Consider the following 16869-nt stretch of genomic DNA (forward strand, 5'->3'; position numbering starts at 1 on the left):
ATACGGGAATTAAACATTAAATTCCTTCCATTTGGCCTATAAATTCATGACAATGAGATTTTTAAATCATGTAATATTGTGAAATCTTGTGTGAATGTTTTTTGGACACTTAGGCTATTTAAAAATGTTAACCTTTTCTTAAGAAATGGATAGATGTTTAGATCTAGTAATTGAATTTTGTAATTGGCTACAATTGGGTAACTAACTAATTATATGCTTTAATTTCAGGTCATCCATATTTGTTTCAGAATGCTTCAATCTATAATTGAAAATTTCTTTCAGTTCTCTTAATTTTTAAGAAAGTTATGGGCTTTTGACTGTCCTCGATCACAGCTTTTGAGTTGTCAATGGAAAAGCAATAGGGAGGTTTCACGGCAGTCGGGTCACGACCCATGACCCGTACTTTTGCTACGCTACTCCAAATGGATTACACGCGATGTACTGCAGGTAGGCACTTACCGTTGCTTCCAGCGTAGCGGGCCTGTTAAAAACCGCTGAAATTGTCAAATTTTGCGCTGTAAATAATTATGTTAATCGGGATAAGCGTGTGAGACATTTAGCATACTTCAGAATTCCAAAAGTGAGGAGATATGACTGTAGATAAAAACGAGAGCTGAAGGGACAACAACAGCCAGAGTGCTTAGCGAACATTGGCCGTTTGCTCACTGCATTTCATCAACTAAGGCATTATTTGTGTTTTTCTTGATTCCTTTGGCATCTAAAAAGTTTCAGAAGTGATAAATCTGGCTGTAATTTTTTTAATCGCCCATGGTTCTCGTGGATTTTTACATACAAAATGAAAACGCATCTGAAGAAAAATTTACAACCAGATTTATCACTTCTGAGAATTTTTAGATACCAAAGGAATCAAGAAAAAAACACAAATAATGCCTTACTTGATGAAATGCAGTGAGCAAATGCGATAATTCCCAATATTTTCAATGTTTACCAAGCACTTTAGCTGCTGTAGTCCCTTCAGTTCTCGCTTCCCTATACCTTCATTTCGCTTCACGTTCGGAATTCTAAAGTTGGGTACATGTCTCTCACACTTACCCCGCCTCCCACAATTTTTTTCAGCGCAAAACTTCAACATTTTGGCGGTTTTTAACAGGTAGGAAAGTACGCGTTTCTAGTATTAATAACATATACCGGAAGTGACGGATGTCTTCCAGTTAGATTTAGCGGCTCGGTGCGTCGAGCCCTATGACCCAGTGACATTTCGTGCAACCTCCCTATAGGGAACAAGATGCTAATTTCAGTATGAAAATGGCCATAACTTTTTAAATTCTGAAGATATGAAAGTGAATTAGGTGTCAAATTAAAAAAATTATGCTTTGTCTGATGGGATAAATTGCAGACTTGATTTTTTAAATCTCAAAATGTTGTACCATTGCTATAATGAGGGGTAGTGAGGAAGGGACGTGAGAAATGACAAGGAGGTCGAGAAGGTAAAGAAGGGAGGAGACGTTACAGTGACGGGGGAATTCAAGGTAGTACTGAAGAAGGGTCTCGACCCGAAACGTCGCCCATAGATGCCGCCTCACCCGCTGAGTTTCTCCAGATTTTTGTCTACCGGGGAATTCAAGGTGGTGGGTTGTGAGAACGACAGGGAGGGAGAATGCGAGAGTGATAGGGGAGTGGGGAAGGGAGAGTTACGGGGAGGGATGGAGGGAAAGTGAAAGACGGAGTAAAGTTGGCACTGAAGGGGGAAAGAGAGAGATGGGAAATGACTGGGAAGTTGTTAATACGGCGGGGTTTGGGGAGAGTTGGGCGGGGTCGAGGGGAGAGTTGTCACAGTGAAGGGGGGGGGAGATGGGGATGATTGGGGTAATACAGCGGGGTGGGCTTGGGTCGGGCGGGGAGAGATGGGGATGATTGGGGTAATACAGCGGGGTGGGCTTGGGTCGGGCGGGGAGAGATGGGGATGATTGGGGTAATACAGCGGGGTGGGCTGGGGACGAGGGGAGAGTTGTCACAGTGAAGGGGGGGGACACATGGGGATGATTGGGGTAATGCAGCGGGGTGGGCTTGGGTCGGGAGGGGAGAGTTGTCACAGTGAAGGGGGGGAGATGGGGATGATTGGGGTAATACAGCGGGGTGGGGGTGGGCTTGGGTCGGGCGGGGTCGAGGGCAGAGTTGTCACAGTGGCGAGCAAAGATACCTTTGGTGACGAGCTCCAATCACGTGACAACGACGAGTCACGTGCTGTGGGCGGGGTTGCCGGCGTGACGGAGCGGGAGCCGGGCCTTGTGGGGAGGGACCGCCGCTGCCATCATGTCGATGGTGTTCGTGCCCCAGCGGCTGCGGGGCAAATGCGAAATAAACCAGGCGACTATCCAGAAGGTGAGCAGATCCGGGGCCTCGCGAGGTAGCGGCATGGTGGACCGACCCCCGGGAGCGGCTGCGCCCTCGTGTGTAGAGCCCCGGGGCGGTCTCGGCCGAGGGGGAGGTTGGGAGCAGGGAGTCGGGCTGAGGGTGCAGGCACCGGCCCTGGGGTGAGGAGGAGGAGGCGTCTGGTTTTAGTGGGTGTGGGTACCGAGCATTGGGTGGTTGAGGTGGGGTGGGTATTCTTTGGGGGAGGGTTGGGAGGTACTGGGTGCCAGGTTATGGTGGGGGTGCGTGGGATTTGGGTGAGTTTGGAGTTCAGTGGGTTGAAGGTGGCTGTAGATTGGGTGTTGGGTGGTATTTGGCTTGGCTGTTTGGGTTGAGTGGGTTAGGTATTGAGCTGGGGTTTGGGGGGTTAAATATAGGTACTGAGTCTTTCAACCCCCACCACCGTCTCTCCCCTCTTGTTGCTGTCAAACACCAGGTTTATTCAGTCCGTCTGCTCCAGCTGTGATTTAGGGGGAGTCTGGTGTCGCGCCTTTACCCGTGTTAGCGTGGCTGGGATTTGGGACAAAGATCAGTCGGGTCTCCTCGTTACTGTCAAGGCCTGTCTGAAATGTGTGAACGTGTGTCTCAGTGGTTCAGCCATGAACTACTGACTGGAGGTATCCACCTTCTCAGGCAGTGGATTCCAGATCGCAACCACCCTTTAGGTGAAAAATAATTTCCTCCGATCTCCTCTAAAACATGCACGCCACACCATAAACCAGTATCCTCTTCGAAAGATTAGATGAAATATTGTAAGGTAATTACAATGGCAAAGTTTGAAAGGCATGTAGACAGGTAATTGGATAAGGAAAGGAGTAGAGGGCTATTCTAGGCAAATGGGTAGGCATTGTGGTCGGCGTGGATGAGTTTCGTCCAAGCCCCATTTTCTGTGCTGTATAACTCTACAAAGTAATGAGGACATAGCCTCTCACCTAACATTACTTTAAAAAAAAAAAAAATGAAATCTAATTAACTACAGTCTGTAACACAACCGCATACCAAAGTCATGCCTCATGATGTATAATTGTTGAAGGTACACGGGCAATATACGTGGACATGTTCTCAAGGCATTGGAACTAGGATGCATGTATGGATTCCACCAAACTGCCCAACTGGGATCTTGCATAAATACGTGATTCCTGACTGCCCTGACATGAAGTGGTCAGTCACCTGGTTCAGTTCAAGAGTCGTACAGCATGGAAACAGGCACTTTGGCCCAATATGTCCATGTCGACCTAGATGCCTTATGTGTTAGGAAGGAACTGCAGATGCTGGTTTACACCAAGATAGATACAAAATGCTGGAGTAACTCAGCAGGACAGGCAGCCTCTCTGGCGAGAAAGAATGGGTGACTTTTCGAGCCAAGACCTTTCTTCAGACCAGGTCTGAAGAAGGGTCTTGACCGGAAACATCACCCATTCTTTCTCTCCAGAGAAGCTGCCTGTCCCACTGAGTTACTCCAGCATTTTGTGTCTATCTTCTGTGCCATCTGTTATTCCCTTTTGCCCCCTGTCCCTCTTAACCAGTCCCATCCATGTACCTGTCCAAATGTTGTTATTCATCCTTCCAACATTACAGCCAACAGAGACAGCAGTTGTTGCCACCAGTTGTGTCAGCCAATGTAGTGGCTGAAATTCTGTCCTTGTTGCCCAGCACTATTGACTTCACGTCTAAACACTTCTCGGCTCCTTGTCTTGATATGATGGATATGCGCACGTTATTGAAAGTGACAATGTTTTGTGGTTTCAGTTACTGGACGAGAACAACCAGTTGATTCAGTGCATTGTGGAGTATCAGAACCTCGGCAAGGCTGCAGAGTGCACCCAGTGAGTTAACCAGCTTCTCATTCCCTCAGAGGGAGGTGGGGATTGGCACATCAACAAGATTTAGTTTAGTTCAGATTATGATTGTCACGTGTACCAAGATACAGTGAAACACTTACATTTTTCCTATGTCTCACCAGCACGCATTTCTTAAACTGGCCCACACCAGGCCCGTCATGCTGCTTCTTTCCCTTCGCACACTTTAGGACACTTTTTGACGAAAACTAGTGAATTGTGTGACAGGCAGTTTAGTTTAGAGATACAGCATGGAAACGGGCCTTTCAGCCCACCGAGTCCACGCTGACCAACGAACACCCATACAATAGTTATATCCGACACACTAGGAACAATTTACAGAAGCCAATTAACCTACAAACTTGAATGTATTTGGAGTGTGGGAGGAAACCAGAGACCTATGCGGTCAGAGGGAAAATGTGTGAACCTCGTACAAACAGCACCGGTAGTCAGGATCGAACCTGGGTCTCTGACGTTGAGAGGCAGCAACTCAACCGCTGCGCCACTTTGCAGTCCCTAAACTGCGGGTGCACAGGGAGTTTCAGTCTATATCTAACCTGTTTAAGAAGGAACTGCAGATGCTGGAAAATCGAAGGTAGACAAAATTGCTGGCGAAACTCAGCGGGTGCAGCAGCATCTATGGAGCGAAAGAAATAGGCAACGTTTCGGGCCGAAACCCTTCTTCAGACTGATGCAGGGGGAGGGGGAGGGGGCTGGGAGAAGAAAGGAAAAAGGAAGAGGAGGAGCCTGATGGCTAAGGGAGAGCTGAGAAGGGGAGGAGACAGCAAGGGCTACCGGAAATTGGAGAGGTCAATGTTATATGCCGCTAGGGTGCAAACTGCCCAAGGCGCTGCTCCTCCAATTTCCGGAGGTGCTCAATCTGGCCATGGAGGAGGTCCAGGACAGAAAGATCGGATTCGGAATGGGAGGGGGATTGAAGTGCTGAGCCACAAGGAGATCAGGTTGGTTAATGCGGACCGAGCTGAGGTGTTCGGCGAAACGATCGCCAAGCCTACACTTGGTCTCACCGATGTAGATCAGCTGACCTCTAGAGCAGCGGATGCAATAGATGAGGTTGGAGGAGATGCAGGTGAACCTCTGTCGCACCTGGAACGACTGCTTGGGTCCTTGAATGGAGTCGAGAGGGGAGGTAAAGCGATAAGTGTGGCATCTCTTGCGGTTGCGAGGGAAAGTGCCTGGGGAGGGGGTGTTGCAGGAGGGAAGGGAAAAATTGACAAGGGAGTTACGGAGGGAGCGGTCTTTGCGGAAAGCAGACGGAGGGGATATGGGAAGATGTTGTGCTTGGCATGAAAGTATTGCATGGGACAGTGCAGCGGGAGCTTCAGTCTATGTACAGCCTATACTAGGCAAGGGAGAGGTTTAGAGGTAGTTCAGGTTTATTATTGTCACATACCAAGATATGGTGAAATGTTTTGCATGCTATCCAATCAGATCAGATAATGCTATACCAATATAATCAAGTCAAACTCAAGTACAATAAGTAGAGCAAAGGGGAAGATACGAGTGCAGAATATAGTTGGCAGATTGTAGCGCAGCAGTTCCATAGACAAAGTCCAATGTCTGCTATGGGGCAGAGGTGAATGATAGTACCCTAACTTCTGGAAGGACTGTTCAGAAACCTGATAACAGGGGAAGAAGCTGTTCCTGGGTCTGGTGGTGTGCACGTTCAAGCATCTGTAGCTTGTGCCTGACAGGTGTGGGAAGATAAAGCAAGTGGTGAATTGGCATATTGGGTAGAATGGGTGTCGGTTTGCGGTGGGGTCAGGTGGCAGTGACTGGAGTGCAGCTGCTGCTTCACGCTGCCAATGTTGTTGAGTGTGGACGTGTCTGGGCTCGACTGTAACAGGACACCAGCGGCCCCAGTTGCAGCCATTGTTTGCAATGGGGAAGTTTCAACCTGTCCAACAGGTTCCTGAATTAAACCTCGACGTTCGTGCTAGCTCACGGCTTCTAATGTTGTGCAATCTCACCTTTCGCACCGATTGGCTGTCCCAAAGCACTGCATACACAGTGGCGCATTTAAAATGCAGCTGTCGTTACAAGCACGAGGGAACAGTGATGTAGTAACGCCAACATCTGCCTACCACCACCACTGACAATTGGTTCCAGGCACCCACCACTCAATGCATCTAAAAACTTCCCCTGCATCTCTCCTTTAACCTTTGCCCCTTTCCAGCACTTTTGTGTTTTGCTCAAGGTTCCAGCATTTATAGTGCCATGTATCTTTGTTAGTTTGTGGGGTTTAGCAGGAAGAAGAGAAGAAGTTGGATGAAAAAATCCGATACCTTTATTGTTGTTACACAGATACCAGCAGATCCTGCACAGAAACCTCATCTACCTGGCTACGATAGCAGACTCCAGCCAGAATGTGGCCAGTGCCCACCCTGCGGTAAGTGTGGGCAAACTGTCGAGTGGCAGATGAAATCAAAGTGCCAGACAGCTCAAACCCTGGCCTCCTGTCCATCCCTCAATCGTCCGTCCCCCGTCCCCCCCCCCCCCCCCCCCCCCCCGGCCTAGTGAGAGGGACAAAGTTTAAAGGAGATGTATGGGCCAGATTTTTTACACAGGTGGCTGCCTGGAACGTGGTGGAGGCAGATATGACGGGGGCATTTAAGAAGCTTTAGGATAGGCATGTGGATGTGCAGGGAATGGAGCGATATGTGTCATATGCAGACAGAGAAGATTAGTTTGTTGGCATCATGTTTGGCATAGACATTGTGGGCCGAAGGGCCTGTTCCTGTGTTATACAGTTCGATGTTCTACCTCTCTTCCTCCGCACTCCCTGCCTTAATCAAACTCAATGATCTCGGCAGGGAAGCACCGGTCGCGTCCTCAACATCTTGCTCTTCTCTCCTCCAGCCGCTCGGCCAGCCAATGGGGATGGGCCCCGTGGGGATGGAGCCTGTCCCGAGAACTGTCGACCCCATGGGAAATGGAACTCCTCCCCCCGGACCGGGAAACCCTCACCAGATGGCAGGTCAGACCACTACCTCCGACGGAGCTTGGGGATGAGAGGGCAGGAGCAGGACATGCCACATGTCCCACAGCGCCTGGTGCTTGGGGAGGAGGGGTGCAGAGTCAGAAAATGACAAACACGGGGCTACTTCCTCATCTCCCCTCCCCTAAACATTTATCTGCTTAACTTTTCTGGGCTGGGGCGGGGAGAGCTGAGATGAGTTGGCGCAATGGTAGAGTTGCTGCCTTGCAGAGCCAGAGACCAGGGTTCAATCCTGACCAAGGGTTCTGTCTACAGCGTTTGAACATTCTCCCTGTGACTGCATGGGCTGTCTTTGTGTGCTCTGGTTTCTTCCCACATTCCAAAGACGTGCGTGTTTGTAGGTTAATTGGCTTCGGTAATATTGGAAATTGTCCCTAGTGTGTAGGATAGTGCGAGTATATAGGGTGATTGCTGGATGGCGTGGTCTCGGGCTGAAGGCCTGTTTCCCTGCTGTATCTCTCTAAAGTTGTGTGGATCATGAATCACGATCACAAAGGTCAAGGTATTACAACAGAACCGTGAGGCACACACCAGGAACTTTTAAATCCCAGTTTGATCATGGAGAGGTCCAGTCAGGAAAACTGTGGAACGACAAGACAATGATGAGATAATCTGGTTCACTGATCCCTCCAGGGAACGGCCCTCCTTACCCCAGCAGGGGGGACGTGAATCAGATTCACTATGAATGTGACAGGATTCCCACATCCTCCATGAACCGGGCAGTACTGGAGTGCCTGCTGCTTGGCTGGGCAGGGAGTTTGGATCTGTATGCCACGTCATGTTGAGTAATGCACGAGGGGCTGCAGTAAATCATCAGGTCAAGCAGCATCTCTAGCGGACATGAAAGGTCCCAACCTGAAACGTCGTCTGTCCATTCTCCCCACAAATGCTGCCTGACCCACTGAGTTTCTCCAGCACTTTGTATTTTACCCAAAATTTCATCATCTGCAGATCCTTGCGTCTCGTCGTATTGTTGTCCTGGATCTTGCTAGAAGATTCTAGATTCTTCTGAGGAATGGTCCTAATATGAAACTGCATCTGACCATTCCCTGCTCAGCTGTGATGTTTCCATTTTGTGGGGCAGATGTTGGTGTGGTGGGAGGGAAGCAGTGAGATCTCTTGTCCCCTGGGCAATGGTGCTGCTGCGTGCTGGAAAACAAAACACCCTTGCTTCAGTCCTAATCACTTTCTCTCTCTCTTTCGCTCTCTTCTCTCTCTCTCTCTCTCTCTCTCTCTCGCACACCAGCTGGAGCTCCCTTTCCCCATGGGCAGACTCACTATCAACAAGTTAATCCAAGCACTTCCGTGGGTTTACCTGCCGGTAGCCAAGGCAACATGGGGAGCTTCAACCAGCCGGTGGCTTCCCCGCAGGGCATGCCTGCCCAAGAGCAGATGGGCTTGAGTGTGGTCTCCACCCTGGCCACTCATCTACAGCCAGGTGTGCAGCAGGGCCCAGGTAGGTCATGTGCTTTATGCCCCCACCCCTTTCCCCCCCCCCGCCCCCCATCTCCGCTCCTTGCCTTTGAGAGAGTGTCGAGTTAGACCCCTTTAGGTTTATTATTATTGTCACATGTTATCCGATTGCATGCTATCCAATCAGAGCAGATAATATACATATGATCAAAACAAATTCAAATACAATAGGTAGAGCAAAGGGGAAGATACAGAGTGTAGAATATAGTTCTCAGCATTGTAGCACATCAGTTCCACGGACAAAGTCCAATGTCCGCAATGGGGTAGAAGTGAATCAGACTGTACCGTAGCTTATAGAAGGACCGTTGAGAAGCCTGATAACAGTGGGGAAGAAGCTGTTCCTGAGCCTGGTTGTGCATGTTTTGAAGCTACTGCACCCTTTGAAGATGGGAGCGTGGAGTTCTTCAGTCTGAAGAAGAGAACCGACCTAAAATGTTGCCTATTTAGGTATACTTTATTTATTTATGCGTGCAGTGAGGTTCAGTACTCTGCATGCTAGCCAGTCAAATCATACTGTACACGAATACAATGGAAACGCAGCACAGTGCTGCAATTGTAGAGCTGCTGCCTCAAGGCCCAGAGTCAAAACATTTCCCAAGGCATTTCCCAGGACAGACTGACAGCTCCACGGTCACCTTGTGCACTTTGTCGACAAATTATTTCAAGCTAACCTGACTCTAAACACTTGTACAGCTGTAGTACAACTTGTGCTCGCAGTCTTTGGGTAATTAGTTCCACAGCACAACATTGTATTGGCCATAGTGTGTGAGGGCTTCACCAGAACAGGGGCTGTCCCACTGTGGCGACCTAATTGGCAAGAGAGTTTCAAAAAGTGTCATGTTGAAGACCTCCTTCGACTATGTTGAAGACTAGCTTCAACTAGCTTCAGGAAAATTGGACACCGAAAAGTGAAGAGTGAAGATGACTTCCTTCAACCTCCCTTCGACTATGTTGAAGACTATCTATGACTATCTTTGACTACCCTCGATTACCTACGAATAACATGCTGACCTACTACGACCTACTTCAACTAAACCTACGAGTAAAATAAATATCGATTTTTTTTTTTTTCCCATGGTGATCTTTTTTTACTCGCAGGCATTTTTCAGCATGTTGAAAAATACGCTGCGACCTAGCTGAGGCCTCGAGTACGCGGAGACTACTCTCGAGCATGAAGGAGAATTACAAAGACCTCCTAGGATCTCGTATCGACCATGCTCTCAGTATGAGTGGAGGGCAAAATCTTCTAAACTTGCCAATTAGATCGCCGCAGTGGGACAGCTCCTAAACAGTCAGAAGAAAGGTCCCGACCCAAAACTTTGTGTTTTGCTCAAGATTCCAGTATCTGCAGTTCCTTGTGCCTCCTGACTGACAATTCCCAGAGAATGCAGATGATGGAATCCTGAGCAAAATACATTGGTGGAGAAGCTCAGCAGGTCAGGCAGCATCTGTGGAGCGAATGAGCAAGAGATGTATCAGGTCGTGTCCATTCGTCAGGCTGATGGAGTAAGGGGGAGAAAGCTGGAAAAAGGGGTGGGGCTAAGTCTGGAGATGATAAATGGGTACATGTGAGGCGGGTGGGGCACAGGGATGGTGAAAAGCCTGGCAAGTGATAGTTGAAGAGCAGTAGGAAGTACAGGTTGGGGGGATGGGGGGGGGGGGTCATCACTTGGATCATCTGTTAACTGGAGACTCGGCAGGTCCGACCTCTATCACCGGCTATCATTTGACTTGACTGGATAGTGCACACAAGCTTTCACGCTATCTTGCTACATGATACCAAACGCATTCTGTGACAGCACGTTGACCAAACTCAAGTGTTTAATTGTCATATGTACCTAAAACAGAACAATGAAATAGTTACTTACAGCAGACAGATCTGTAAACACAGTATTCATAGACAACATTATATTGCAACAATTCAATAAATTAAAAACCCCAAAATTAGTGCCAAAGGCCCGAAGTCCTGAGTGCAACCAAGAGTTCATAGTTGATAGTTTATTTGGAGTTGTGTAGTGTTCAAGAGCCTGATGATTGTTGGGAAGAAGCTGGTCTTGCACCCGGTGGTCACGGTTTTCAGGCTCGTGTACTATCTTCCCGATGGTAGCGGTGAGGTGAGAGCCTGGTCAGGGTGGTGTGGGTCTTTTATGCTGGTTGCAATAGCAACGGCGAAGGTGGCCGCTATTTGTGTACATTGGGTATGTAGCAAAGAATCTCACTCTGCCTAGTCACATGAGACAATAAAGTATTCCATTCCAATCGATGATGAAGGTGCAATCTCCGAGCGGAGCTGCCTCTGTCGGCATAGTTTGGAGTTCCTCATCTTCTCTGTGTGGGGGGAGAAGCTGCTTCACAGTACACGTTGGGGAGGCTCACAGGGAAAGTGCTTTACCCCTGTTTCTCTCTGCTGCCAGCGCCTGCACAGCAGCCAGCACCTCAGGGAGAATTCTTCAACCCGCAGTTCAACCAGGCACAGCCTCCCACTGAGGGTATGAATATGCAGCTCTATCCAGAAGGTAAGCAAGCGACCGTGGCATGGGTGTGGCACAAGAAACAGGACATTTGTCTGCTCTCCCATTTAGTAATATCATGGCTGACGTCCTCTCCTTGACCAAGTGGCCAGAGCAGTTCAGTTTTGGTTTTCAAAAGGTGCATTTTGAGCAGGGAGGGGGTTCTGTGTGATATAGGCTCCTGGCCAGCATGCTGGGTGTGAGGTTTGTTCAGCGTGTGGGCATCAGAAATAAACTCTGGCAATTGTACAATCCAAAACGTCGTCTGTCATTCCCTCCACAGATGCCGCCTAACCCACTGAGTTCCTCCAGCATTTTGTGTTTTGCTTATGCTTCCAGCATCTGCTACTCTTGTCTACAATTAGATGAACATTTGTCATTTGGCAAATGCTGGAACCCAGTGTTATGATAGGTGCAGCAGGACAGTTAGGCAAGGAAATTATGTAAATGGTACCCGGACATGGTGTCAAAGGACGAGAAGCCGAAGCAAAGAAGTGGAACCCAAATAACCGAACGGAAATGAAGCCGAAACGCCAAATGACCGAAAGCGTACGAAGCCGAAACGCCAATTAACCAAAAAGGTGGAACGCCTAAACGCAAACTAACCGAAATGGCGGGACGCCTAAAAGCCAACTAACTGAAAGGCTACGTCACCTAAAAGTAAACTCAATGGCCGCTCTGCCGAGACGGCAATTAACCGAAAGGCTGCATCATGTCCGTTATTTGACTTTTCGGTTGAACGGCCGTTTTGTTAGTTGGCTTGTAGGCGACACAGCCTTTCAGATAGTTGGCTTTTAGGCATCCCGCCCTTTCGGTTAGTTTGCGTTTAATTGTCCCACGCTTTCGGTTAGTTTGCGTTTCGGCTTTGTTTCCGTTCGGTTATTTACCTTCCACTTTTCTTCGGCTTCTCGTCCTTTGACGCCACGTCCGCACACGGATATAAACATGGATTCAACATAGTTGTGTAAAAGGGAAATTATTTGACAATGTGGTAAAGGAATAACTGCAGACATAGTATGTTGGATTTACAAGTTAAAGAGTCAAGAGTGTTTAATTGTCGTGTATACCGAACCAGGACAATGAAGTTCTTACTTGCAGCGGCAGAACAGATCTGTAAACACAGTACTCATAGATTACATAATAAACTAAAACAATTCCGAGGGGCAGATGCTAAAATTATGTGCGGCATTGCCACGATCCCAGGGTTGAGATATAAAATGGTAGAGGGCATGGTTTTAAGGTCAGAAGGTTTAAAGGAGATATGCCGGGCAAGTTTTTAACAGAGGGTGGTGTGGGCCTGGAACCCGCTGTTGGAGGTGGTGGTGGAGGAGGCAGGTCCGATAATTATGTTTTCGAGGCTTTTATTTGGGCACATTGATACGCAGGGAATCGCGGGATATGGATCACCTGCAGGCAGAAGAGATTAGTTTAACGCCATCATTTTCAGCACAGACATAGTGGACCGAAGGGCCTATGCTGTATTGTACTGTGTTCATGCTCGCGTGTGTGTGATGGGTGGAGGCATTCCTGTGGCTGATGTTCCTTCTCTTGCTGCAGGCAGTGGCTGGTATGGACCGCAGCAGGGGCAGTTCCAGCAGAACCCTGGTGCCCACCAGCAGACCTTCTACCAGCAGTACATCACCCAGCAGCCAGTGACCAGCACACCTCAGGAATTCAGTGAGTTTCTCAGCCTCCCGGGGCACAGACTGCAGGAACCACTCTGGGCAGGACAGCTGCACTACCCGTGCAGGGACACTGCTTGTTACTGACGGTAGAATCTACAGAGGGCCAGAGCTTCATCCAATCTCATGGTCACCACAGCAGAGTCATTCATAGAGCCGTACAGAACGGAAACAGGCCTTTTGGCCTACCATATCCATGCTGACCAAGTTGTCAAACTGGACTGGTCCCATTTGCCTGTATGTGACCCATATCCCCCTAAACCTTTATTTCACATGTTCCTGTCATGCCTGTTCTCTGGGGCCCTCGTGAGTAGTAGAGCCCTGTCCTTTACCTTACGTTGGGGTGTATTTCCGTCCAGGAACACCCTGCGTTTGTGGTTAAGGCCCTCCTGAACCTCCCAGCTGTTCTCAACAAAACCATCCTGATGTTTCTTGGAGTCTGTCCACAGCACAAAACAAAGTGCTGGAGGAAGTCTTCTGTCTGAAGGAAGGAATGGACAGATGACTTTTCACGTTGGAACCCCTCTGGTTGATGGATAACCTCTATTCATTTATCGTAATTGTATCCAGTTCTATAGCTCGCTCTCTGACGTGTCAATGCATTAATTACATTTTCTGCTTGCTGCAGATTCTGCACAAAACTCTCAAGGACAATTTAGAAGCTTCCAGCAAGATCCAGGGCAACAGTACGTGTCGTACAGAACTCAGCAGCCTGCTCCCACCCCAGGCCAACAGCAGGCATTCCCCTACGGCCAGGTATATGCAGGTTGCAGGAACGCAATGAGATTCCAGTCATGATCACAGCGTCGCATATCCCTCCCATCCCAGTCACACTGAAATGCCCCATGTACCCCATACCATCCTCTACCACCATCTGAAGAACAGCAAATGCCGTCTATCCTTTCCCCAACCCCCCAACGATGCTGCCTGACCCTCTGAGTTGCTCCGACACTATGTATTTTAACAGTACAGCACAGGAATGGACCCTTCGATCCACGATGTTTGTGCTGAACAAGGTTCGGAGATTTTGTTCCAAGATTTCAGCATCAGCCATTTTCTGTGTCTCTTCTCCCCCCCCCCCCCCCCCCCCCCCCCCCCCCCCCCCCCCCTGTGATTTCCCACAGCCCTGTGACCCCTCACAGAAAGGGCAGAGGCATGGCCAAGGAGACCCTCAATACTTTTTCTAACAGCCGCTGACTGCCGTCTGTCCTTGATGAGACTACCGCTGATTGCTGGGTATCGGGGCTGACCACTAAACTGCCCACGTGACAGTTGTAGGTCATCTCCCGGCTCTCCCCCACCCTCTCCACTCGTCGCCTGTTCTCTGGGGCCGTCGTGAGTAGTAGAGCCCTGTCCTTTCCCTTACGTTGGGGTCTATTCCCCACCAGGAACACCCTGCGTTTGTGGTTAAGGCCCTCCTGAACCTCCCAGCTGTTCGCCACAAACCCATCCTGATGTTTCCTGGAGCCTGTCCACAGCACAAAACAAAGTGCTGGAGGAAGTCTTCTGTCTGAAGGAAGGAATGGACAGATGGCTTTTCAAGAGTCAAGAGAGTTTTTTATTGTCATGTGTCAGGTTGGAACCCTCCGGTAATTGGAATGTTGGGGGGTGGGGGGGGGAGAGGACGCTGGGTGTAAGTGGGGGGAGGACAAAGTCTGGCAAGTGATGGTTGAATACAGGTCAGTACATCCATTGATGCCGCCTGACCTGCTGAGTTCCTCCAGGATCACAGGCAGAAGGGGGGGGTAGTAAAGGGAGGTTTGCCAGCTGGTTAATAAGTGAAAATTGGAGAATTCGATGTTCATAACATGGGGTTTGTAAGCAACCCAAGCTTGTGCTATTCCTCCAATATGCGTGTGGCCTCATTCTGGCAATGAAGGCCCAGGACAAAAAATTTAGTATAAGAATGGGGATAAGAGTTAAAATGGTTAGCAAGTAGGAGATGTGAAAGCTGGGTTGTGCTCGTTGTGACTCGAGTCTCTTGTCTTGCAGGGAGCTGCGTTTGGGGGCTTCCAGTGAGGGGCCGCCGCGACACTGCAGCTAAGCAGCAGTGACAACCCCTCCCGGTCTGGTCTCAGCCACGCAGCGCTGTAGAAGGCAGATTGATGAGAGCGGAGGCCATCTCACCTGCCGCCACATCTAAGGGGATCTCAGCGCATCCACTTCTAGTTTACACCCACCCAATCTCCCCATCCCTGGCCCCATTTCCACCTTCAACCAACCCCACCCACCCCATCGCTTTCCGGCCCACCTGCACCATCACCGGTCCACCTCCATCCCGCCTCACTACCCACCCCCTGGCCCACTCATCACATCCCCCACCTGCTATGGCCCATCCAACTCCTCCCACCCTGCCTCAACCCCTTTAGCCATCTCTACCATCCCCCACCCCCTGCCACCCCAATCTCCCGACCCTCTCAGCCACCTCTGACACTCCCCATTCCCATCCCATGGGTCCTGTGCCATGTGTCTCCAGATGGTTATATCGGCGCAGGTTTCCACGATGTTGCCTCTTGGTTCAGCACCAGCAATGGCCATTCCAGTGCTGGCTCTCATGAAAGAAAACTGAAAGCTGTGTTGTTGAATCTGCTCCCACTGCCCACTCCGGTCTCTGATCGCTGCCGTGCGAATTAACAGCAGGTCCTGATCCTGATGCTTCCCCTCTCTCCCCCCCCCCCCCCCCCCCCCCGTTATTCGGTGGGATCCATGTTCTCCAGAAATGTCCGCAGTGAGAATAATGGGGGCATAGGACAGAAATGGACCAGCCCTTGGCGTGAAAGATGCTACCCTCGCCCTGCCCTTACAGCCCATCCAATGGGAACTGGCGGGGTCAGGGTGAGGGGGGAGTCTTCCAGCTGTAAATACACTCCAAGCACGTCGGTAACAAGGCAACGTCGAGGACGTCAAAGACAACACCAGTCACCTCGACTGCGCATCTAAACCAGCCTCTGCTCACCCTCACTGGGCCACAGTGCGAAGCAGTTTTAATCTTGGGAAGTAAATAATTTGGGTGTTTGGTGCTTTTAAGGTGACATGATTTGAGTAGGTTAAAGTGGTTGGAAAGTTGATCAAAGAGCAGGTTGGATATATCTGGGAATCTGTTTGTGTGAGTAGTGTAATTGTTAAATTGCTGCAGATTATTAAAATGTTGTTAATAAAATGTTTACCATTGATCTGTGCACAAGTTGTAACTGCAGCTAGTCAGAAACACATGCCCGGGTTCTTCAAATGAAGAAGGTTTCCAACTTGAAACTTCACCTATCCACGAAAAAGCTACTTTTATAACAATCAAGCAGGTTCGCTTCTTAATAAACAAACAACTCACAAACGTTTGGTAGATCTGTTCAAAACTTTACTTATTATCGGCCGATGGAAGTGAAGTCAAGTGAGCAAGACAGACACTTTATTGTCCTCATTTCACTTCCCCGAACAGCAGAATTACATGGTATTATATAGTGTTTTTTTTGTCACCTTAGCACATTCCACAAACAGTCATGTCAGACGTACAGGTTTCACGGCAGTCGGGTCACGACCCATGACCCATACTGTTGCTATGCTACGCCAAATGGAGTACACGCGATGAACTGCATGTAAGCATTTACCATTGTTTCCAGCATAGCGGAACCCTTAAAACCTGCTGAAATTGTCAATTTTTGCGCTGTAAATAATTATGGAAATCGGGATAAGCGTGAGAGACATTTAGCCTACTTCAGAATTCCAAAAGAGGAGATATGATGGTAGATAGAAGCGAGAGCTGAAGGGACAACAACAGCCAAAATGCTTGGTGAACATTTGCCGTTCGCTCACTGCATTTCATCAAAAGTAAGGCATTATTTGTGTTTTTTCTTGATTCCTTTTGCATCTAAAAAGTTTCAGAAGTGATAAATCTGCCTGTAAAATTTTAAAATCGACAATGGTTCTCCAGTGGGTTTTTACATACAAAAAAAACCGCCTTTGAAGCAAAATTTACAGCC

General features: G+C 48.9%; 1 protein-coding gene across 1 annotated transcript; it reads left to right on the forward strand.

Annotated features, from left to right (window-relative positions):
* The first annotated feature begins 2187 nt into the window (after positions 1–2187).
* Positions 2188–16063, forward strand: LOC129705285 (protein SSXT-like). The gene is made up of 9 exons (XM_055648793.1): positions 2188–2343; positions 4123–4199; positions 6537–6621; positions 7092–7209; positions 8477–8686; positions 11118–11219; positions 12771–12890; positions 13524–13651; positions 14888–16063. The coding sequence occupies exons 1-9, from the start codon at positions 2275–2277 to the stop codon at positions 14912–14914; spliced, it is 936 nt and encodes a 311-aa protein (XP_055504768.1). The 5' UTR covers positions 2188–2274; the 3' UTR covers positions 14915–16063.
* The last annotated feature ends 806 nt before the right edge of the window (positions 16064–16869 follow it).

Source organism: Leucoraja erinacea, chromosome 17, assembly GCF_028641065.1.
Source record: "Leucoraja erinacea ecotype New England chromosome 17, Leri_hhj_1, whole genome shotgun sequence".
Lineage (NCBI taxonomy): Eukaryota > Metazoa > Chordata > Chondrichthyes > Rajiformes > Rajidae > Leucoraja > Leucoraja erinaceus.